General features: G+C 43.0%; 1 protein-coding gene across 1 annotated transcript in view; it reads left to right on the plus strand.

Moving 5' to 3' along the window:
- DOK5 (docking protein 5) overlaps window positions 1-25,440 on the plus strand; it is a 103,089-nt gene that overhangs the window by 71,432 nt on the left and 6,217 nt on the right. The window contains exons 3-6 of the mRNA XM_054980953.1: window positions 14,787-14,901; window positions 15,025-15,144; window positions 16,046-16,235; window positions 17,822-17,957. Of these exons, the coding sequence (XP_054836928.1) occupies window positions 14,787-14,901; window positions 15,025-15,144; window positions 16,046-16,235; window positions 17,822-17,957 (561 nt within the window). The remainder of the gene's footprint in view (window positions 1-14,786; window positions 14,902-15,024; window positions 15,145-16,045; window positions 16,236-17,821; window positions 17,958-25,440) is intronic.

Raw genomic sequence — 25,440 nt, forward strand, 5'->3', positions numbered from 1 at the left:
CTGCCATGCTCAGAACAAGCAGGCCTCTGTAACTGTGGTTCTTTAAGTAGAACCCAGTGGTGTGATAATCCATTCTTCATGTCTTTTGTGTGAAACTTCTGCTAGGATTCAGCCAAAATACTGAAATGAGAAGCTGGTTAGGGTTGCCAACCTCCAGGTGGAGTTTGGAGTTCTGGTAATTATAACTTCAGACTAGTCTTCAGACTGCAGAGATCAGTTCCTAGGATTGTCAGGACAGTAGACCCCCAAACCCCTGCCACTCCTTAGTAGGCTAGGGGGTGGAAAATAAGGGAGGAATCCTCATCATAAATGGTGGGCAGGAAGATTTGGGGGGGTAGGGGCAAAGTATTAGGTGCTGGGGTCATAACTCTGTTTTAACCACAGAGTTTTGGGTGGGTCCTAGAGTATTACACTGATGTGATGATGGTCCTTCTGGTTTCAAACTGGAAGTGATGTCATGTGTTGGCACAACACCAAATTGCCCCTTTCCCTACCACCACCCTGTTGATCAGCAACAGAGAACAGGGTCTCAGGTAGAGATGGGCATGAACAGAAAAAACCCCGAACATGATGTTGGTTGTTCGTTGCCATCCATGAACAGGGACTCATGAACAACCACGAACATGACCCTGTTCATGAACATGTTTGTGATTGGCTGTTCGTAGGGGCCAGCAGGCTCTCCTCCAGCCATCATCCAAGTTTGGTCAAGATCCCTACTGCACAACTTCCAGAAACCTGACCTGAGCAGGCACCAGGAAAGGTACCAATAATAAATAATAGCTGGCAGAGCCTGGCAGCAGCCCTGGAACCTGAAGGGGTAGATCCATATCTCACCACACAGAAAGAAAATTCAAGCTCCAATGCACCCTCCCTGTCTCTCTATCAAAATGCCAACAGCAACTGTCTCTCCACTGTCTGCAAAGTCAGAGCTGGGAGCCCCCCTCCCCCCTGCTCTTTACTCCCTCATTGTAACAAATTTGGAGCTCCACACTTGAAAGGAAGACCTGCCTATCAAGCTAAATTGGGCTCAGATTGGAGTTTCCAGGGCAACAGCAGGAGTTCAGACAGAGTTCAGACAATCCCTGCCTAAGTTGCCAAGGGAATTGATTGCAGGTGCCAGACTGTCTGGCTTGATGAACAGCAAGATGAACAGCAATGAACGAGGCTTGCAACGACCACCTGTTCGTTTAGAATGGGGCCTCACGAACAGCTTCTTCGTGAACAGCAGATTGGGCTGTTTGTGCTTTTTTTTTTTGTTCGTATTGCTGTTCGTGCCCATCTCTAGTTTCAGGCTAGGAAGTGTAGTGGAAAACCTAGTTCCTCTTAAAGTATGAGTGTGAGTCTGTGAAAGGAGTGAGAGACCCATCAGAAACAACACAGCAAAAATAAGACACTTCTATATTTTACAAGGAACTACTTGTTTATAACAATCATCTAGAAAATTTTAGATTGTGCAAACAAATTCCAAAGCTCTGGCATGTCTCCTATCAGTCTGTTCAGCATGACTGAAGCTTTTCAAAAGCCCAAGGAGCCTGTTGGACAAAGAGAAATTTAAGTTAGAAGAATGCTGTTTAGGGAGGTGGAAGGCTTCAACCTTTGGATTGAGTGACAGGGTGCATGCCATTATTTCCAAATTTGCATTTGAAAACTCAGATCAAGACTGTGGCGTGAAGGCAGATGAGTATTAAGCCTTCCCATTGTGCTGTTTTCCTGACTTGAAATGGGCTCAGGGAGATGCTGTCACTTCTGTTCAGGCACACATACATGTTGGTCGCAACAGGGTGAAGAGTGTCACTCCAGAACAGTAAAAATGAAATGGAGAAAAGGCTTAAATTCCTATCTGCTTGTACTGTGGCCCTGATTGGAATCATGCTCCTGTGTGGTTGAAAACTGAATTAAACCAACAAACAAGAAAGCAACTCTTGCAACTCTTAGCATCTTGTCTGGATTGGTCTCATTCTTCAGTCATGGAGATGAAAGAGCAACTGACTGAAAAACGCACAGGAATCCACTAGCACCTTAAAGACTAATACAATTTATTTCAGCATGAGCTACTGTGAGTCAGAGCTCACTTCCTTAGAGGACTGAAAAATAGCGGGTTGTTGAATTACCGTGTTACAAAACTGCTGTGAAGCGGCCATTCAAAATATCACTAGGAAACTCAGAAAGACATCACAGCATCACCAGAAAACAACCACGCAGTTGCTCAGTGTTTCCTGAGGGCCAAACTAGATGTCTGACCTGGACGCTGATGCCATTTTAGAGAAGAATTCAGCTGTTTGAAAATGTTGGGAGGGCCCAATCCAGATCAGCATGGTGGGACCAGACAATCTTGTGTCCCCCTCCCTGTGTACCTTTTCAAGTGCCAAAACAGCCCCACTATGGCTGTTTGGAACTTGAAAATATACATGAGGTGAGGTGGAGGAGCTCGATTGGGCCTTATGCATCATGGGCCCTTGCAGCATTTTTAAAGGGCTGATTTCTTCTCTGAAATGTGGTTGGCATCCACAGGTCAAACCCATGGACGCTGTAACATCTAGTTTTGCCCCGAGGCATCCCGTGCCTTCACTGAAACCTACTGATGGTTTCTGGTAAGAGTACATTATCTCCTTCCTGCCTGGCTGTCCTGAAGCAGTAGCCCACAGTTCTCCTCAGTGACCCCTTCCCACTGGCTGCTTCTGGCCAGATTTTTGTGACAGGATTTTCAAACTGGGCTTACGAAACAGTTTGAGTAAGTCTTCTTCTGGAAGGTATAATCGGCAGTAGTAAGGGATTTCTGAGGTCCAGGTCTATAAAATGTCTATTTAGTAGTAGCAGCAGTGTTCCATTTATATCCCATTTTACAATCAGTAAACCTTAAAGTGGTTAACAGAGTTCAAAAACAGAAACACAATTTAATTAGAAAAAGTAGTAAAATGGAATGAGAAAACCATCGATCATAAAAATGGGTTGAATCCTGTTGACCTTTCCTGCTTTAGTGGTGGTGCTTTCCAATAACACAAGGAATCTTTCCAGACCTTGAACCCTCTGAAATACAAGAATGTGACCTTGTAGTCATGTGACCTCAGAATCATATGACCAAAAAAAAGGGAGCCAGAGTTTCGACCTCACTGTTTCAAGATAGCAGCTCTGTATTTGGTATCACTCCTGTGCTGAAAGATCTCCACTAGCTACACATCTGTTTCTGGGCTCAATTCAAAGTGCTGCTTCTTACCTTTAAGACTCTAACCAGGTTGGAGCTAGGGTACCTGAAGAACTGTCTCCTCCCATACTATCCAGCCCGCTAGTTAAGATCTGCCTGCTTTGTCAGCCCTGGTCTCTGTGTTCTTGCCTTCAGAGGCGAGGTGGGTGGTGTCTAAGGACAGAGCTTTTTCTGTGGTGGCACCTCATCTTCAGAATGCCTTCTCCCTTGAGGCTTACCTGGTGCCTACTTTTCTTTCTTTTAGGTGCCAGGATTTTAATTAGGGGTTTATCTTATTAGCTTTTTAATGGTCTGCTCTGCTTTATGGACAGTTTTTATGGCTCATGTCTTATATTGTAGTTTTCAATTGTAAGCCTTCCTGGGCAGGACTCTGAAGAGGCAGAATAGAAATATTCTAAATAAATAAATCCAGGGCAGGACCATGGACAGCAGTCCAAGAGAGAGAAACGGGAACTCACGCTGAGCACTAGAGAAAGTACTGTGGAACAGACAAAGGGTTAAAGTCATGCAATAATCTTTATTATCACTGAGGGGCCTTGCCTCATTGTCCTGTTGTTCCTTTCAGTGTGTGTAAACAGAGGCAGGAGACAGCTCTCTGTGCATGAATACTAGCAGTGGGTCCTTCCAAAAGACAACAAGAAAAAATCCAGAAGATGGGGCTCCATGAAGTATTGAAGACCGTTGGTCTAAAAGATCAGAAGTCTTGATTAGAGCAGTGCCTGCCGCTAGCCTGCTCCCACCCAATTCTAGGTGCAGATATGCACTCTATTAAACATGGCCTGCCTCAAAGAAGAGAAAAAGGCATCCCTTGTACACAGAATGCAGTGTGTACATTAGAGTTCCGCAGGTTTTAAGGACAGCGGTGCTGGATCAGTGCCAAATATCGCAAAAACAAAACTAGTGAACCCAGTTGTGGATTTGGGTAGATGGAGAATAATTGTGCTAACTCCCAATTTTAATCTAGGGTGAATTCATGCTGTTCTTTGTAGGTATTATTGTCATGTAGGAGTCAGCAGTAAAAGCTTCCTGTGCAAAGAGAGCTCTGTGTCAACTGAACTTCCTGGTATGGCATTTAAGGGATTGAAGACAGTGCTTGAATTACAGGAGGGCCACGCCCCCATTGTACTCTTCTGATGGCTCACTAAGAAGGCTCTGGTGGCATGATTTGCCCCTTGGCTACTTTTGAAGTCCCACCACCCCGTTGCTTCTTGCCTAGATCTCTCTACTATGTCTTTCTTTGGCTATGTTCCTAGCTGGGGTATGTGTGTGTGAGACTGATCTCCAAGTCTGCACTGCTTTAGTGACTCTGTCTAGAACCTCCCTATTGTGATAACAGATAAGATCTCTATTTAATCAGCTGCCTGTCTGCCTTATGGTTGCCGACTCCAGGCTGGGAAATTCCTGGAGATTTAGGGGTGGAGCCTGGGGAGGACAGGGTTTAGAGAGGGGAGGGAGCTCAGTGGGGTATCATGTCATAGAGTCTACCCTCCAAAGTAATCATATTCTCAAGGAGAACTGATCTCCGTCATTTGGAGAGCTGTTGTAATCCAGGAGATATCCAGGCCCTACCTGGAAGCTGGCAACCTTAGTCTGCCCATTTCCCCTCATGCACTTGATTTGAACAGATACATCCTTCTGTCACCTCCCAGGAGTCCTTGTTGCCTCAAAGGCTACTACACATACTGGTTGAGGGATTGTGCATCAGTAACAAGTTCAAAAATCCTCTTAAATCTTGGCATAATGAACGGTTGTAAGAGAACTCTGCGTGGCCGCAAGGTGAGCAGTGTGCATTCCTGAACTGTAGCAGGGCAACAAGCAGAAGAAACTTGACAGGGGCACAACTCATTAGCCTCCAGAATTGCACCAGGGAGGACTGGTTCTGTGTGCCTGGTCTGGAGGTTCTTCTGCCCCAGGAGAAATGTTTCAGCCTAACTGATGCCTTTGCTTTGTGAAGATACAGAACCTGTCTGCAGATGCTACGGTGCAACAAGGAAGCCTGCAAGTTGTGTATATGCACCCAAAATGTGTGCTACTGTAATGAGTGAATTGGGCAGTGCATGGATTTTCCATGCAAATACAGCTTCCATTCATGTGAACCATGCGAGTGGAAGCTGTATTTGCATGGAAAATCCATGCATTGTCCAATTCATTAATTATGGGATAACACGTATCTGGGGCATTGCAAGGATCTGTGCGCTCCTGTTATGCTCGATTGCTGGGTTCCCGCTTTGTATGAAAGGAATGCCATTGCAGTCTTTGCGGAAGGCTTTGCAGAGGCATGAAAGCAATAAACAACTTCCTGAGAATTCCTTTCCGGAATTTAATAGAGTGGCTGAAGATTAGGTTTAAGCCCAGAACAAGATGAAGCTCCAGTCAAATGTTGTTTTCTCCCAGTATGCAGGGAGGGCAGACTGGTGCTGGGATTATGGTCACCAAGGAGAGTTTGAGTGTTAATCAATCTGCTGTGCTGTCCACTCTAAAGTTCACCTGGTGCCCCTTGCTCTGGGTCTCTGTTGAGTGAGTCCAGCATGGGGGGATATTTCCTATTCTGGAATCTTTTTCTCATAAATATCATAAGAACAAAAGAGAAAGGTGCTTATTTGTTTTTCGATAACAGGAGCCAAAAAACATAATGCTTATGGGAACATAGACCTATTTCTGCTCTTTTGGTGAAATTAAGCAGGCAAATTAGGTTTTTATTCTTAGTATAGTTTGCAATCTGAACTGAAGCGGGCATAACGTTCCCAAGCATTTTTTTCTGATTCTTTTGTTATACACTCTTATAAACTTGCCTTACAATGATCACAGAATGATATCCTCCATGAACCTTTTTGAGAAAGGCAGATTAGAAATGTTATATATTAATAAATAAAATTATTTGACTAACATGTAAAGCAATGCCCTGACCTGGAGAGCCCAGGCTAGGCCAGTCTTGTCAGACTTTTGAAGCTAAGCAGTGCTAGTATTTGGATGGGAGGTGTCTGAGGAAGGGACCCATGGGGTGGGTGGGGTGCTGCTTGTGAATTGAACTCATGAAAAGCTATAGTGGTTAAGAGCGGCAGGACTCTAATATGGAGAACCAGGTTTGATTCCTCACTCCTCCGCTTGAAGCCAGCTGGGTGACCTTGGGTCAGTCACAGCTCTCTCAGAGCTCTCTCAGCCCCACCCACCTCACAGGGTGATTGTTATTGTGGGGATAATAATAACATACTTTGTAAACCACTCTGAGTGGGCATTAAGTTGTTCTGAAGGGCAGTGTATAAATCGAATGTTATTGTTATTGTTACATTTCTCTCTATAATTTGAGCACTGGCTAGGGGGCATGGAACAGGCCAGCCACTCTTTCCCAGCTTCTCAAAGTGGCCTTCTGGGAAAACTAGTTGCTGACCATGGTTCTTCTAGCATGGTTGGGTTGAAAGTTCATTCACTGGCTGTTGGCATCTACACACTTTCTGGCATGCATAACATACTGAATTTGCAACTGATATAATGAATGCAACAGGGAGTGCTGAATCCTAGAATTATAGACCTTGTCATCCTGAACAATAGAATTCCCTGAATGTGGGTTCAGGAGTTATAAAACTTATTAAAACCTTTATTGGCTTTATTGGAACATGTGCTAAGAAGCACTACAGGTTATGATTTAGAATCAGTTTAATTCCGCAGAGTCTGGAACTGATATTCCCCATGGCCGGTATTTCTTTATTACTTTGGTGATTTATTGCATTAATTCATCTGACTTATGCTCACTTGCTTGGATGATGTATTATGCTAACATGTAATTGTGAAGCACTGGTTCTGCTGATACACAGTCATGGTAAATTTTAAGCATAAGAGTATTTTACCCATATTTTTACTCCCTTTAAACGTCATGTTGCATTTACATGGTAGTAAAGAACTCAGTCTAAGCCAATACAGTATCTTACAGCACAGTCTTATGCAAGGTAAATGCAATTTCAAGAAGATTTACTCCTACTATGCATTGGATTGCAACCTTAACCAGCTAGTAGTATTTTTTCGTAACTGCCACCACCAGAATTTTAGGATGCTCTGGACAACGAAAAAGGAATGCAAACCATGGAGAGGAACAGCTTTGGCACCCATTCAAGACTTCAATCAAAGTTTAAATAAACACACAGGCTGCAATATTAAAAATGCTTTCTTTGGAGTAAGCTCTGTTGAATAAAATGGGACACCTGAGTAGACATGCTTAGGATGGCTCTCACCAGGTAGCAAAATACCTTTCTCTGAACAAGTCCTTTGTTTTAGTCCATTCCAAACAGGGCTTTGGGAGTACAGCTGCAACTTCTGGCTTGGAACAACTCTAGCCCAACCATGCTTCTTCTAAGAAGATATCAGGAAGTAAAGGGATCATTTATATTATATAATTTACATAATATAATTTTGCATTCAGAAAGTCTCAGATTTGGTTCCTGCAATCTCTGATATCAGATATTGGAAAAGACCTTTCAGTGCAGAAGCCTGGGAGAGCCACTGCTCTGCTAGTCAGACAATTCTGAGCCAGAGAGGCTTTAAGGCAACTATATATTTTCATACATCTCAACACACCTTCTGTTCATATGAACAAATTATAACCTTACAAGTTGAAAGATTACTGGGGTTGCCAGCTCTAGGTTGGGAAATTCCTGGAGAACTGGGGAAGAGCCTGGGAAGGGCAGATCTTGGGGAGGGGTCTCAGCAGGGTATAATGTCCCAAATAGGGTTGTCAGTCCCCCGCTGGGGGTGAGGAATCCCCTACCCTCACCCTCACCCCCCACTTACCTGGCTGATGGGGGGAGCACGACTCCTTGGGAGTGCTCCTGCATACCACAGCGGCTCAATTCGGTCCCTAATTGAGCCGATTAGGGCTGAATCAGGCCCCATTCGGCCTCTCTGCAGAGTGCAGGAGCATTCCCAGGGTGGCACGTGGTCTGTGCAATGATGTCACTTAGCACACATGCATGCACAAGGGACACAAGAAGGTAGGTGCCAGGCCTCCAACCTACCATCTGGGGGTTGGGAGCCCAGCAACCGTAGTCCCAAGCAACCATTTTCTCCAGGGGAACTGATCTCTGTAGTATGGATATCAGATGTAATTCCAGGAGATCTCCAGGCCCCAACTGGAGAATGGAAACCCTACAGGCAGGTCTTCTGAAAAGCAGGAAGGGGGATCAGAGATCTGCTGTGGGAGGCAGAATCAGTAAAAATGTATTGCATGCACAGAAATTTTAGGTGGTATCCAAGCCGCTGTGTGATGCTGATCTACTGATAAATGAACAATGGTTGAAACATATACAGCTTCATGGAAAAATCGGTGTTAGGAAATAAGGAATTATGAGTCTGATTTGTGGTAGAGAGACAGAAGAGAAATGGGGCTTCGATGAGTCAAAAAAGAAAGGAATGAGAGATCCATCCTTACTCAGGGCCTGCCATAATCCAATTAGGTTCTGGAACATATGAAGGGCTTATTTGATTGCAGTCAGTTTATCCTGTTCTAGATCTGGCCTCACATAATCTGACACCTGGGGCACAAAAAGCATTTGATGATGCTATTATGTCCATAACCTGTTGAAGTTTTTTGTGCTGGCAAGCTGAGGTGGAAAGAAGTTCGGGGAGTGTCTCTTCGTGCGTCTGGAGGCCACAGGGCACACCTGGTTGCATGAGACCCTCTGAAATTACCCAGAATGGTTCTACAATCTACTTTGAAGCTTTGGTGGAACAGACGGAATCCGTTCTGTCCAATTTTTTTTTCCACAGAAGAACTAAGCAGCTTCCCCCTTCTACGTTCCTTGTCACTGTTGGTTATATATCACCCTAAATATACTATCTGCTACCTCACATCAGTCTATTATTGGATCAGGCTATTATTGAGAACAGATTTTTTTTTTGGTTCACATAGATTAATGTTTCTTGATATTTGCAATATCAAAGCAGGACCTCTGGCACCATGAAGATAACTGCCATGGGAGATGAGCAATCTTCATTGTCTGCTTTATGAACTGATACCATCATGAAGAGCAAGTGTGGGAGGAAAAGTAACCAAATGAAAACAAATTTTACTCTGCAGGTGGATAAACTTTGACACCCCAAGTGCGGATGAGGCTTGCAAAATGTATGTCACAATATATTGCTCTGCCTTTCCGATTTTTGCAGAGTTGTTGCTCTTTCAGTGCCTGACCTTTAAGAATGAATTGATAATATGAATATATTTAGTAATGGCTCCTTTTATTACCTTTCCTCCTCCTCCCAAACACTATAAAGTCATCAGTCCCACCAACAGCTTGTGCCTCATCCAGTTACCTTCATAAATAGCTTGAAAAAGTGTTCAGAAACACAATTCCAATTTCAGCTCTCCACAAAATATTATTTTTCCTTTGTCACCAGAGGAGAGCAGCCATAATATGTTTTGGTTCTGTTGTGGAAGATGCATGGAAAAAAGATTTAAGGTCATAGTTCAGCATTGTACCTAAAGACATATTTAGAAGCACATTGTATTTCCCTTTTCATGGACTGTGGCAGTCTATGGCATGAGATAGAGAGAAGGCAAAGCACAACAGCTTTGTAGCCCTCTTTTGACTCCTTCCCTCTACTAGTCTTTCCTAGGGGTGTGCACTGGGAAAAATTCTGTTTCGGTTCTGAAATAATTATGTTCCATTATTGTTTTTTTTCCAGCTAGCTAGGTGCCTGCTCAGATCTGATCTGGTTTAGTTTTTTTTTTTTTTCATTTTCAGGGGGTTTGACCCGTTGTACACACGCAAGATAGACATTGGCCACTGATACACAGACACACTTTGTTCTTTTCAAAGGAGGTTGGGAAAATGAGGTTCTAGGGCAGATGTTTTTGGACTTCAGAGCACCAAAGTCACACAGAACACAGTCCTCCCTCCAAATCATTGAGTGACCCATCGAGTTTGAGCTCACATGCAACAAGAACAACAGGGTCACAGACCCTGAAGAATACTTGGGGAAAGGCATCAAGGCAAGGGTGGGGATTGAGCAGTACGCATACTCACACTGTTCTTTTCAAGGGAGCTGGGGTGGAAATGAGGCTCTATCCATGCTGAATCAAGCAAAACCTGCAAACTCATCCCTTCTAGTCCAACAATGTGTTGATCGAACGAATTTCTCCTTCAACGCAAAACACAACAACAAATGGACCCCAAAGAAGGCGAGTGTTGGTAGGTGCACACAATGGCAGGAAACTGTCTGGTAAATCAATGGTGATGGGGCAATGCCCAAGCAGGAGAGCACTCCATTGCTAACCAGCGCAATACAGCAAAATTTTTAAAAACCCTGCTTTAGAGTGCCAATAAATTACCATTACATCCAGCTGTTGCTTGTTTCCCTGCACTATTCCCACAATGAGGCACGAATCCTTCCTTTCAATATTCAGGAGGAGCCTCCCGCCATAATTGATGGGGGTTGGTCTGACTGGGCTCCTTTCTCAGCTCTCATCTTTGAACTCCGGAACTGAAAAGCCAGCACAGCGCACATTCCCCTTTCCACCACAAGGGTTAATGCTAAGGGCGACTCAGCGCCAAGCTACAAGTGATGAATGACACTTGAACGGCAAGTGTATTTCTCCCTGTTCACTTGCCCTCCACTTGTGCTCCACTTGTCGTTCAAGTGTCATTCGTCACTTGTAGCTTGGCCCTCAGTCTCTCTCCTTTGAATGGTTGCTTGCAGACTTGCCGATATGGAAAACAAGATGCTCTCAGCTGTGGCCCTCACTGCCTGGCAGGCTTGTCTGCCTGTGTGGCTGTTGTGCGGGTAAGAACTGAAACAAAACTCACAAACTTTTAAGTGAGAGAGGAGCATTATAGTCTCATTTCCTAATTTGGTTCTGCCATTCTGGAAACCACTTTAAGGGACCGAACCAATAATTTCTGTGTATATTTTCATCTTGTTTTTTTCCTCTTATGTCCACCCCTGGCTTTACATCTACCACCACATGGATGTCTGATTTTCTCTTGGCTGCCTCTCCCCAACAGTTTTTCTTTATCACCTTGTATGTTCCTTAATGATTCAACAAACTCACAATTACCAGATAGAATGGGAAGACTTTTAGCTATAATGAAATCAAGTTTGTGCTGAAGATTTTTTTAAAAAAGAAAATCAATAAAGTACATTAAACAAATGTAGTTTTTAAGCAGCTTAAACAAAAACCACAAGATTTATTTGTGTAACGAAACAAAAAAGGGAGGAAAGGCATGGGACTTCAGTTCAGGACTAGAACATCTGCTTTGCAGGTGGTGGCCTCCAGGTTCAGTCCCTGGCATCTCTAATTAAAAAGACCTGGATGAAGAAATAAGTAAAGACTGTTGGGTCAGACCAGTGGTCCATCTAATCCTGTGAATTTTCACCCAGTGGCCAGCCAGTTGCCCTGGAGGGCCATCAAACAGGGCATGGAGGTCAAGGCCCTTCTTTGATGCTGCTTCTCATCCTAGTGTTCAAAGGTTTGCTTCTTCTATATAAGAAGGTCCCCTTTCCTCACCATGGTTAATAGGCATTGATGAACCTATCCTCCATGAATCTGTTTAACCCCCCTCCTTAGACCTGATAACTCCAGGTTGGGAGATTTGGGGTGGAGCCTAGGGAAGGCAGAGTCTGGGTAAAGGAGGGCCCACGGTGTGATTTATGGAGTCCATCCACCAAGAAGTCATTTTTTGCAGGGGAACTGATCTCTGGAGATCTGTAGTAATTCTGGGAGATCTCCACTCAGAGGTTGGCAAACCTACTCCTCCCAACCTCCTAGAAAGACCTCTGTCTAAGAACCCGAAGAACTGCTTTCCCATTCGAGTTCAGGATTGGAAGATTGGGAGTGGGACACAGTGGAGGGCAGCATCACGGACATGATAATATCACTTCCAGGGAAAACCCAGAAGTGATGATAGATAGCACTAGGAATCTCTGGAAACTCTATAGTTTTACCATAGAGTTTCCAGAGATTCCTAAAGCTACCCGCCATCACTTCTGGGTTTTCCTCAGAAGTGATGTTGTCATGCTTGTTCTCCACCTTGACCAAGGGCTTAGCAGCAGAGTACTAATGGCCTGACTCAGTAGAAAGCCTCTTCGTCTGTTCAACATATCCGGTTAACCCTAACTATCCAGTTCCCTATCTTGGCAAATTCTAACACAAAATAATTCCCTTTCATTAAACCTAAGGCCTTTGTCAGGTCAGCTTCTTGGCCTTCTTGCCAGCCGATAAATTCTTCAGTTAAACGTTCTCTACTCCAGCTCTCTTCCTTAGTGATCTGAGCTGTCCTTTTTTCAGCTTTCTCCTCACTTAGTTTATATAGCTTCTATAGCTTTGCTTATGTAGCTTAGATCTCCAACTTCCTCCCAGTTATTGATTAATTAATGAGGGCAGAATGAAACTCTCTTCTTCAGTTTCATTTTTCCTAACTCCCATGAGAGCTTAAAAACTCTCTGCTTGAAAGTATTCCATTCTACCCCCACCTCACCCCCCCCCACACACACACACCTTGGGAGAATTTTAACATAGCAAGAACCAAATACAAAATTTTGGAATTGTTCCCTTCTTTCCTGCTACTCTTAAGAACATAGAAATAGCCCTGGTGGACTGGACTGAAGGTCTACCTAACCCAAAATTCTGATTCTAACAAGGCAGATGCTTTGCAATGTTTACAAGCAGCATGTAAATGCAACATCCTTTAACCACTATTCAATAGTTATTGAGTGAAATTCTTCCTTTCGGGATGGTACTCTAAGGGGTTATCCCACAATAACCTAGCCTGATGGATTAGGATGAGAAACAATGGCTCACCAACTACCACCTAGTGAATTTTGTACTTGAGTAGGAATTGGAATGCTGTGTGGATCTGAATATATATGAATCTACTGAAAGGGTGATTCAGACATCACTGCTGAAGTCTGAGAATGTGTCATCAGAACTTCCAGCTGTTTCATGATTTCTTTAGCCTAATAGGATAAGTTGTTTTTTTTTTTTTGCAGGTGTGCACTTTGGATGACATTGAGCAGTGTCGGTTTTCTTAATCTGAATACACATAAAGAATCATCAAAAATTGTTGCACAATGCTCAACTTCAAACAATTAGACACAAGTACCTAGGCAAATCAAATTCCTGTCCACTGAGCATGTCTGTAATTCCTCTTGTCAGATCTGTTATTTATATTAATTCCATTATCGGGTGTGTGGAGCCCCAATTCAGACTGGAACCATACTGCAGAGGGGTGGGTGGGTTAATAAGCATTCTTTGCATGCTGTTTTCCGGGATTTAAATGGCTCAAGGGAACCACTTTTTGCATCATCAGGGAAATATATGACTGCAAGTACTCAATATGTTTACCCCAAAGGGGCAAGTAGTAGTTCCCCGGTGGCATTTTAGATAGGGAATGAGGAGGGGGAAGGGTTAACCTTCCCTTCTTTAGTGCCACGTAGTGTTACCAACCTCTAGATGAGGCCTGGCAAACCTCCAGAATTATGACTGATCTCCATACTACCCTAATCTTGGTGTCTGGGGGAGCAATCAGTGGGAGGGCTTCTAGTATCCCTTCTCCACTGGCAGACCTCCTGAGGACACCTGGTTTTTTTGGCCACTGTGTGACACAGAGTGTTGGACTGGATGGGCCATTGGCCTGATCCAACATGGCTTCTCTTATGTTCTTATGATCTTAATCAGTTCCCTTGGAGGAAATGGGAGCTTTGGAGGATAGATTCTATGGCTTAAAACCCTTGCTGAACTCCCTCCTCTCCCCAGACTCTGCCCAGTAGGCTTGCCACATCCCCTTACCCTCCTGGCAGGAGAGGGGAACTCAGCACTTACCTAGTCGAGGTTTTCTGGGAGTCATGTCAGTGCGCAGGTCCTGAGTGCTCCTGGGCTTTGCCTCAGACCAATTTGCCCCCCCCAATGGGCTGAATTAGTCGGCACAAAGCCCAGGAGCACTCCTGGGGCCTGTGCAATGACATCACTTCTGGGAGTGACATCGTCATACTACGCTGGGAGTGCACCCCAGAAGGCCACACCTTTTCTGCCACTGGCCAGGTTAGTGGGGGCAGGGGAGGAGGCTGGGAGAGGGGGATTCCCTGTCCCCATCAGGAGAATGGCAACCCTACTCCCCAGACACTGCCTCCAAATCTCCAGGAAATTCCCAAGCTGGAGCTGGCAACCCTAATAGTCTTGATTGAAATCAGTGCTGAATATGGAAGTGTCTTGTCTAGGGTTGCCAGCTCTGGGTTGGGAAGGACCCGGAGATTTTGGGAGTGGAACCTGAGGAGGGCAGGGTTTGGGAGAGGTTGGAGCTCATCAGATTATAATTCCATAAGCAGCCATTTTCTCCAGCAGCACAGATCTCTGTCATCCAGAGATTGGTTGCAATTTTGGACAGCTCCAGGCCCTTACCTGGAGGTGAGCAACCTTAGTCTAGATCAACCCAGAGGAGCCTTTGGTGAGCTGTCATGCATCTTTCCCGTGGTTTATGGTTAGTTGTTTTTACTTTGGTGAATTGTAGGTTACACAAGCTTACCTTATAGGAGGCTCTTTGAATTTGGATCTTACAGAGATCTCCAATGTGCTGTTTCCCCTTCTTTTTTAAATCAACAGGTCACGGAACTTAATCATGTGAAGAATATCATTCGGCTGCCGAAAGGCACAAGGAAGCATGCTGTAGGGATATATTTCAAGGATGACACTTCCAGAACATTTGCATGTGAATCAGGTGGGTTTAGCAGCACAGCCTTCAAGAAGAAAAACTTCCCTTGTGATTGTTGTAAATATTATAAACCTAGTGCATCGACATGCAGATTTTACTCTCTCAGTCTCTTTTGGCCTGTTTACCCAGAACTCGAAGCAGATGAATGGTGCAAGGTCTTACAAATGGAGTGTCTAGGGACTCAGATGAATGATATTAGCCTGGGAGAACCTGACCTTTTAGCTTCCGGAGTAGAGAGAGAACAAAGTGGTACGTGGATACGTTTTATGCTCACCTACAAATAGAAACGCTGAGAATGCCTCCACTATGGGATCATAGAGTCCAGAAATACTCTTGGACTGTGGGCCAGGGCAGAGTGTGAAATTCCTTCCTGCAATCGTGGTTGGGGCTGCTCACTTTCGGTTCACCCTGGACTGTACTTACATTGATCTTTCTATTTATTGGTGCCTCCCCCTGACTTATCCAAGGAGGCTTATAAATTTCAAACCAAGATTTAGTTTGCAAAACACTAAATCAACCGTGCCTTCGAGATGCAAGGGTATACTGCCAAGGCAGCAAGTCATTTCTTGGCAGTAAATGTTCACTATAGCAGCTTAGCCATAAAAGAGCAAGATTCGAGTCAAGTAGCACCTTAGAGATCAAATAAGGTGCTACTGGACTCAAATCTTGCTCTTCTACAGTAGACCAATACAGCTACCCACCTGAAACTAGCCATAAAAGATAACTTAAATAAGTAGTTCTTCATTGTTTTTCCTGAATCCCCTTGCTGGTATAGTTGCCTTGGACATAGACCCTACTCAACCCCCCCCCCCCACTGGAAGGCAGATTTTCCCTCTTTTTTCTTTGTTAGCATTGTCTGTATATTTAAGTAGAGGACATATGACCCCCCCCCCGCCCCCCGCCCCATTTGCAGTCTATTGTAGTATAGGATTTCTACCACCCTCAGTCTGCCCACTTCATTCTGTAAAATGTACACAATGGTTATTATCAAGCCTTGTAGACCAGTTCTGAGAATGTGTGATGAAAACACAATGCCCTGGACTTCAGAAAATGCCACAGAAGTGATGATGAATAATTATGAGCTTGTGAAATGTCTGCAATGTTTTAATTCTGCAAGGATTTTTGTCTAAATTTTTTGTTTTTCTCCCAGAGAGATTCAATGTGTATTTGATGCCATCCCCTAATTTAGATGTGCATGGGGAATGTACCTTGCAGATAACGTTTGAGAATATCTGTCTTTGGGACATCCAGAATCCCAGAGTAAAACTCATCTCTTGGCCTTTAAGTGCCCTCCGACGATATGGACGGGACTCAACCTGGTTTACATTTGAAGCTGGAAGGTGAGTGGACGCTTCACAACAGAGCTCTTCAGACTTTTGAGACCTTGGAATTTAAAGTTGCCAGCTCCAGGGAAGGAAATACCTGGAGATTTTGGGGGGTGGAGCTTGGGGGAGAGTGGGGTATGAGGAGGGGCAGGAGATCAGCCAGTTATAATCCCATAGACTCCACTGTCCAAAACAGCCATTTTCTTCAGGGCAACTGATCTTTGTCACCTGGAGATCAGTTGTAATTGTGGGAGATCTCCAGCCACCACCTGGAGTTTGGCAAGTCTATTGGGATTTAACTCCCTTTCTGGAAAACATAAGTGAAATTAGACACATTGTTCTATATGCTAGAACGGAAACATATAACTGACATGCTTTCCTGTCACTGTTCAGCTTCTTGAATCATAGCTTTGGGTTCCCTGTGGGAGAAGCACATTTGGACCAGATGTCAACTGCACAATAAAAACCCATTTAAAAAAAAAAAAGGAGAGAAGGTGGCATAGTATGGCCCAATCTCATCAGATCTCAGAAGATAAGCAAGGCTGAGACTTGGATGAGAGACCAGCAAGAAATGCTCTGCAGAGGAAGGCTAGTGGCAAACCACCTCTGCTTCTCACTGGCCCTTGCTGGCATTGCCATAAGAGGCCGAGGGTGTCTCCTTTGACCACTCAAACGACTCTGTAGGAATTAGGGTTGCTGGGTCCCCCAGGGGCCAAGGCGGTGGTTGGCTCAGGGGGATGGGGGTGGGTGAGTGAGGGGACAGTGGATTACTCACCTCCATCATGCACACAAAGCCTCCAAATGGACGATTTTTAATGAATTGGCTTCTGCATGACCTGTATCTCCCTCGTTGTGCTGAACTTGCTTCTCCCCACCTGTGCCGTTCCCCTCACTGGCAGGGCAGCAAGTGGGGACCTGGCAATCTTGGGATCTTCAGGGACAAAAGCCACATGGGACAGTGGCTGTAGTAAGGAGAACTGGTGAGATTGAGTGAAAAAAGTGGCTGGATCCAACTCATTATTTTTACTAACTGCTGCCCCAAGAATTATAGTTCCGTTAACACAAAATAGTAAAGAGTCCAGTAGCACCTTAAGACTAACCAACTTTATTGTAGCATAATTTTTTGAGAACCACAGCTTTCTTCATCAGAGAGCTGTGGTTCTCAAAAGCTTATGCTACCATAAAGTTGGTTAGTCTTAAAGGTGCTACTGGACACTACTATTTGGCAACTACAGACTGGATCTCTTAACACTCTGGATCTATTAGCACAAAGGAAAACAAGAATGTGAACATCATCTGCTCATTGATTAACCCAAAGAAAATCTAAGTGTAAATGGAGCTAGCTGTCCTTTTTTGTTGGTGAATGTATTTGAAAGAATTGCATTTAAATTCTCAAAGATTTGGAGGGTATTGTGAAGGTACCAAATAATTGTCTTTATTTGCTTCTGTTCTAATGGTGTATATAAGTTTCATGCTTTGTGAATCAGTTGCTGTCATCTCCTTATTCGTTGCTGCTATTTTCTGCATGAATGGTACCACCATGCACACGTATAAATCCACCTGTTCTCACAAAGTGCCTTGCTGTGTTCTCTTTCTGGCAGAATGTGTGACACAGGGGAAGGACTATTCATCTTTCAGACGAGAGACGGGGAGGCAATTTATCAGAAGGTTCATTCAGCAGCTCTGACCATAGCAGAACAACACGACCGCTTATTGCAGAGCGTGAAAAACTCAATGGTATGTTTACACATTTGGCCTGTCAGCATTAATGACATGAAATCCATAGGGCCACATTCCAAAGCGCAGATTTTGATTTTACAGATTATAAACACCTTGGAGCTTGTAACTGTCTTCCTTTTGTCCTTGTTAACTCAATCAATTTCTTCATCTTAATATGTGGGGCTGTTATACCAGTCCGCTTTGATGCTTCTTTTTAAAATGTAACTAGTGCTGTTGGAAATTACTTGCCTCTGAATTACTGGGTTATTTATTGATTAAATAAATAACAACAGCAGCAGCTGAGCAGTGTATGAAAATTGTTGTAACCCCAATCCAACTGATTTACAGATCAGGAGGATTAGGTAACACAAAAAGGTGCATGTACTTGCATGTGGGTGTGCGTCTTCAACTAAAAGAAAAATCCAAAAGAAAACAAAAAAGGAGACAGTTTATCAGACTGATAACAAAACACTGGTTTCTTAATAGTCCTTGCTGTCTCTTTAACCCCTCAATTCTTGAATTAACCTTTGAAATACTACCTAAAAGTGTATCTACAAATGACATCTGTACCATCTTCACTCCCTGCTTTTTCTATTAAACTCAAGGAAACAGACCCATTCCATTATTTAACCATTTTAGTAATGTAGCACCAGTGAAGAAAAAGGGAATTATAATAAAGAACAAATTTAGATCTTCATAGAACTTTAGATCAACACCAGTTTGGTGTAGTGGTTAGGAGAGTGGCAGGACTCTAATCTGGAGAACCAGGTTTGCAGCCAGCTGGGTGACCTTAGGTCAGACACAGCTCTCTCAGAGCTCTCTCAGCCCCACCCACTTCACAGAATGATTGTTGTGGGGATAATAATTACACACTTTGTATACCACTCTGAGTGGGTGTTAAGTTGTCCTGAAGGGCCATATATAGATTGAATGTTGTTGCTGCTGCTGCTTTTGTTTGTGTTTAAGGTTACCAACTCCAGATTGGGAAATTCCTGGAGATTTGGGGATGCAGCCTTGGGAGGCCGTGGCATTGGGGAGGAGAGAGACTTCAGTTGGCTATAATGCCATAAAGTCTATTTTCCCAAAGCAGCCATTTTCTCCAGGAGAACTGATCTCTGTAGCCGAGAAATCCGCCGTAATTCCAGGAGATCTCCAGTCCCCACCCTGAGACTGGCAAATCTATTTGTGTTGTTCCCATAAAAGCTACTCCTTCCTCTCTTTGGCTTTGCTAGGCAGCATTTGGCCTCATAGTTATATTGATCTTATTTCAATTTTGTCAGACATTTCTTTTTTAAAAGAAAACTCCATTTCTCTTCTTAGACGTAAGATTAAATAGCTCTTGTTATATGGGCAGAGGGAAAAGCCTTGGAGACCTAATATGGCTCCTCAGTATGGTTTTCTGACAGTTTGGAGAAAAAAATGTCCTGCCTCAATAACAGAGGTTTATTTAACAGGTGATGTTATTTATTTACTTTCTGCCATTAAAAAAGTCTTAAATTGCCCATTTTAACACGGTGAGTCTCTGTTAAAGGGGCAGGACACTTTTTCTCCAGGCTATTGAGAACCCAACTCCTCAGACCTATATCACATACCTCTTCTTTAGTCATTTCTAGATTTGCTGCTGAATTCTATATAAAATAAAAAAGCCTTTTACTAAGGAGTTGTGTGCCAAAATGGGCACATATCTATCTTCCAACCTCTGTGTAGTTCCCTTGATCTTCTGAGGATTGTCCTCAGAGGTGTAAATGTTTGTGCTGCTTTACAACTACATATTCCATGAGACATTATGAGTCTCATGGAGTCATCAGACTCATTATGAGTCTGATATATCTGCCTCAGAACTATTTTTTCTTCAGCTTTGATTACAAATACAGGATATAATCCCCATAATGGTGCAAAAATGTTGGATCATTTACTGGAAAAGAATAAGGCTTCTTTCACCCCGCAGACCTTCTCCATGTAACTTTTGCTGCCACTGCAAACTCAGATGCATTTGTGATGGCAAATTCACACGGCCGTTTCTCCTGTGCTTTCCTTTCCTCAGTTCTGCCCTTCCCCCACACCTATGGCTGCCATTCCCCCTGTGCCAGTAGAGTGCTTGGGGGGGGCTTTTTAAAGTTGGGGGACTTTTTAAACAGCAAGATGGCTACAATGCAATAACATAATAGTGATCTATTGCTGTGATCTACAAGCTTTTCAGAATTCCCACCTTTCCTTAAAAGAAACAACAACAGCTCCATAGTTCTTTTTGTTGGGGAGAAATAAGGGCACATAATGCAACTATTTCTTTTACAGAAATAGTTTGGTATAGTGGTTTGGTTATGATTCTCTTAACCATGACACCAAACTCGTGTCGTGGTTAAGAATGCAGGACTCTAATCTGGAGAACCAGGTTTGATTCCCCACTCCTCCACTTGAAGCCAGCTGGGTGACCTCGGTACAACCCGGAAGTGACAACAGGTACCTCTAGGAATCACCAAGAATTCTATGGTAAGAGTTTCCACTGATTCCAAGGGGTACCCTTTAGCTGAAGTAATGGGCATTGCAGCAATTAAAATATTAACTGTTATCTTAGGTCAGCTCTATGTACATTTCAGAGGTAGCAGGGGACAGATCCGTATGTCCAAAGGGAAACATGCTGAGAGTTCAATCTTCCATTGAATTAAATGAAGAAGACTACTCATGCTAAAGCTCTATCTTAGAATGAATGTTGTCTTGGTCTCTACAAGCTATCGGTGAGAGCGCAATCAACCTTATGCATGCTGTAACCTCCCTTTGAATGGCAGTGGTTCACAAAATAAAGTTTGAGGCATAGTGTTACTTTTCTCACACAGACATTTTTCTCTTTTGTTTTAAGGAAAACAGCTCAAAATTCACAGATAACATCTTCCAAGTTGTTTGTTTTGGCTAAACGGTTTTCTCAGCCTTTCTCTTCCACTGGAGCCTTCTGAATTCCAAAACATTGTGTTGTGCTCAAATTTAGGATTACTGCAGTTTCCTTCTCACCCTTCTTATTCTGGTGGGGTATCGTTTAAATCAAAACCATCGGGGTGCTGAGGCGTGCGCTTTGAGAAATGTAAAATTAAAATTGCAATGTTCTACAGAGTGCAATTCCCAAAATAGATCCTTAGTTGTTTGTTTCCATGACACTGGGATGTAGGATAACATTGCAAGTCCTTTTCAAGTATAACTGGAAGAACCATATTTATTTAGCATGGTGTGGGTGGAAGCATGTATTGTACACAATGATTCAGTATTACTGACTTAGATGTAGGTATTTAAAGATAGCTAGGCAATTCAACATCCCCACCCCACCCCCAACTTTCAGATCCTACACGGAAAAGGTGAACTTTGTAGAATGGGAGCTTATGGGGTGAATAAGTGCCCCTAAATAACACCAAAGCACTTTTACTTCTTAGATGATAACAACAAAAGAGTTGGGGGTGGGGGACAGAAACATGTTTCAAAGCTTGCATCACATTCCACTTTGTGTATCCTATTAAAGCACCACTTTGGGGATTTTTCTTGGAAAAATATTGTCTTATTAGAAAGGTATTAACTTTATAACTTTAAACAGAAGTGGCAAGGGATTCTGGAAGGATTATAGAAGCAGCATCTCCAACCAGCAGGCTGTACCATTTATTTCCCTTCTTAAACTTCAGTATTTTTTCTTGTAATTCTGCATAACTGCTGGAAGTTCTGATCTAGTCTAGTGACTTCTGCTATTCAGATAAATTGCACATCATTAATGAAGTTTAAAACATTAAAATATTGTCCTCTTTTTTACAACAGCATATTTATTCACAGGAAACTGTGGCCCTTTGCTGTTTCCAAGTAAAAATTTGCCATCTTAACTTACTCAGAATTAGATTTGGCAATGCAACTGTCACACATTTGTGAGTAAATTTTCTTGTGAAACAGGCACAGCAGTGTGCAATTTCTAGCTGTGGGCTGCAGCACATATTTTGGGGGTAGGTTTATTTACCATTGGAGTCAGTTGCCACAAAAATACTTGTATTTCCTCCATTTTCTGTATTGACGCTTCAACATGACACAGTTTTTGGGACACATCATCAGCTTGGAAAGAAAACCAGAAGTCCTTACCTTGGTCTTTTCAAGCGCATTCAGAAACTATATTATGAACAGCTTCAGAACAAAAGGGAAACAACCTCAAAAAAGTAAGAGATACTGTAAGGGCTGCTGCTAATATGGAAGTACTTGAAAAGACACCTTGTACTTCCCCTGACATGCATAATGTTTTCACCTCTTTGCACTGCACACCATACCATTTTAAATATTGCTGTCATTCTTATAACAGTGGGTTAGTTTGATTCAAAATAATGAAAATAAAATAGAACGTACGTTATTAATACAGGCAAATGTGCACATATATTGGGTATACATTTGTGGCATCATCAAGACATTCTCCTGGCCATTTGAAGCAACTGTGGGAGAAGCTCCTACATGGCTGTGAGAATGCTTAACTGGAGCCAGTTATATGGGTGAGAAACCTGAATGTATCGGCCTTTCCGAAATAATCTGCACTGTTCTGGAAGGAAGCAACCAGCATTCCCTTTAGTGTTATTGGGTCACTGAAATGTTCTCTCAGTTGCACAGTTCATAAATAAGTGATTCATGTATGCTCAGAAGGACATCTAAAGAACACCTCTTCCAAATATCATATCTTTAATCCTGAACCTGGTCATAGAGTGAGGATTCACAAAACAGAGCTAAGGACAGATGAAGGGACTTCTCTATAAACCTGAACAAAGTCCCAAGTGTGCAGAAAAATCTGAAATCTCTCTCTCTCTCTCTCTCTCTCTCTCTCTCTCTCTCTCTCTCTCTCTCTCATAAATAGCATAAATCTAAATAAATAAATCTAAATGACACAAATCTGTCTGTCCATCTATATTATACACACAAACACAATGGGGGATTAAAACTTCTCCAACTAATAGAAATAATACTTGTAGATTTAATTATGGCCACTGAGTAATCAGTGGCCATTTTTGAGGTTGCTAGGCAACCACAACAATATTGATGAGCTTTCCAAGAGTTGGTTTATGTAAAGCAAAGGCATGGGAGGGGGAGCAGCAGGTATGGATTTGGAGGCTAAAACAACACTAGAAAAGATCCCACTCCCTCCCTAGTTATGTTCACTGGTGTAGGAAGACTTGCCCGGGACAGTCCAAGTTTGGAAACAGGACCTGCATATCGGTTTTCCCATCAGTGCTCACATTTGGAATTTATACAATTTAACCTGGAATTGGCACAGCATAACCCATTGAGGAATTGGAGAAACTGATGTGAACTTACATTCCCTTGCACTTGCACTTTAGAGAATCAGCGATTGCAATTTTTATTGAATTATTAATTTTTATAGAAGCTCTTGATGTTTACATAGGGATTGATTGTTTACATGTAAATATGATTTAAAGAGAATGAGCAAGGATGTATTATTAGGACAAATGTTATTATTTATGTATGTGTGAAGCACTTTACTATTCATGTAAAAGGATTTGAATATTGTCATTCTGATTCCTCTTCTGTTTGGAAAAACAGAAGTATGGGTTAAATCTAAATGTCATTCTACTTATTCATTTCCAAGTAATAATATACATATATTATTGGATATATATTTTTGTTTATTGCTTAGTTAGTTTTCACAGGTTCGTTGTTTTTTTCCATGATACCCTCTTAGTAATCAGGGACAGATCTGGTAGCAACTACTGGACAGATCACTCCCCACAACACTTGTCTTGGCACCAGCCACCGTGCAGCTGTACCCAGCTGTGGTGGTGCGTGACAGTGGCCACTGAACAACTGGGGCCAGATTTTTATCAGGGGGATTTTTATCCCCTTCCTGCCAGGGGGAAGGAAACCTAAAGACAGGGGAGCAGATAAAGGTAGGTTGGTTGGTGGATGGGAAGACGAGAAGAAAGAAAAGGGAAAGTGTATTGGAGCTACCAGGGAAGAAAAAGAGAATGTAGCAAAAGATGGGATACAAAGGAAAATAAGTTGCCCCCCAGTTTTTGTTTTCTCCAGTTGTAAATATACCTAATTTGCACCATAGCTCAATCTGTGAATACTTAAATCCAAAGACTGGAGCTGTGAACAAACAAAACAGATCTTTCTACAAACCTGAGAAAAGCCCCAGGTTTGCAGTAAAATCTGAAATCTTTTTTTTAAAAAATGGGGGCATTCACACTCCCCCCCCATAAAAGCAGTGCCTATACCTTTAAGGAATAGATGCCTTCTGAGATCACCGTGTTCATTGTAGGGGTCGCTAAGCAATCACAACAATATTGCCAGCCTTCAGCCTTTGATTTCTGTCAGTAATAGGCAGGGGAGAAGGCAGGAATCAGGGCCTTTTCCAGGGATAGTTTGGCCTCCTAGTCCACCCCTACTCTGCTCCCCCCTGCCTTGGAAGGAGGACTCATTTGAGTCAGGCTTAGCAGCAAACTCTGGACAACTTTCTACCGTGCAATTTTCACAGTTATCTCAGGTGTGGTAGTGGCTACAACTTGATGCTCCACAATATCCCTATGCTCAGCGACTGGGCCTGGCAGTGGCCACTACACAATTCACCTGAGCAACCTACTACTATGTGATATTTGCACCTTGGCCAGACTTTTCCTAGGGAGAGGCTGCCAGGTGGAGGGAAGGAGGAAAAGCTGAAAGCCAGTGTGGTGTAGTAATTCAAGTGTCGGGCTAGGGTCTGGGAGACCCAAGTTCAAATCTCCATCCTTTCATTGACACTTGCTGGGTGTCCTTGGACCAGTCAACTCTCTTTTGGCTTAACCCACCTCACAGGGTTGTTGTGAGGATAAAATGGAGGAAAGGAAAATAATGTAAGCTGCTTGGGTCCCAATTGGGGGGAATTACGGGGCATAAATGAAGTAAATAATTAATAAGCTGAAGATGAGGGGGCACAACAAAAAGCTGGTCTAAGCTTCTTGGGGGAAAGGCTGGATAAAAATGCATGGATAGAAACTGACCCATGTTATTACTCCTTCCTCAAAGGAAAGAAAAAAATACAGGGAGCCCCATATTTCCCATGACTTTTTTCTTTAGTGAGCTAATAATGGTGTGTGTGTGTGTGTGTGTGTGTGTGTGTGTGTGTGAGAGAGAGAGAGAGAGAGAGAGAGAGAGAGAGAGAGAGAGAGAGAGAGAGAGAGAGAGAGACTCAAGGGGGCAAGTTACATTTCTTCTTCTCCACTACATGGCCCTATTATGGATCAGGGCTTCATGTGTAGGGAGGGTCTAATTATGAATTTGGCATCACCTGTTCACATTTAACCCAGAATTGTCAACAATAATATAGATAATTTGATTAATGTTTATACTACAAACATTTTGGGGGAATTGACTGTTTATTAACGTATGGTTTTGCCTTGTCTTCATTTTGCTGGGAGATACCTGAATCGTGAGTTTACATGCAGCTTCTGTACTAAGGTTGTCAACCTCCAAGTGGGTACAGGAGATCTCTTGCAATTGCAAA

This window comes from Eublepharis macularius, chromosome 5 (genome assembly GCF_028583425.1).
Source record: "Eublepharis macularius isolate TG4126 chromosome 5, MPM_Emac_v1.0, whole genome shotgun sequence".
NCBI lineage: Eukaryota > Metazoa > Chordata > Lepidosauria > Squamata > Eublepharidae > Eublepharis > Eublepharis macularius.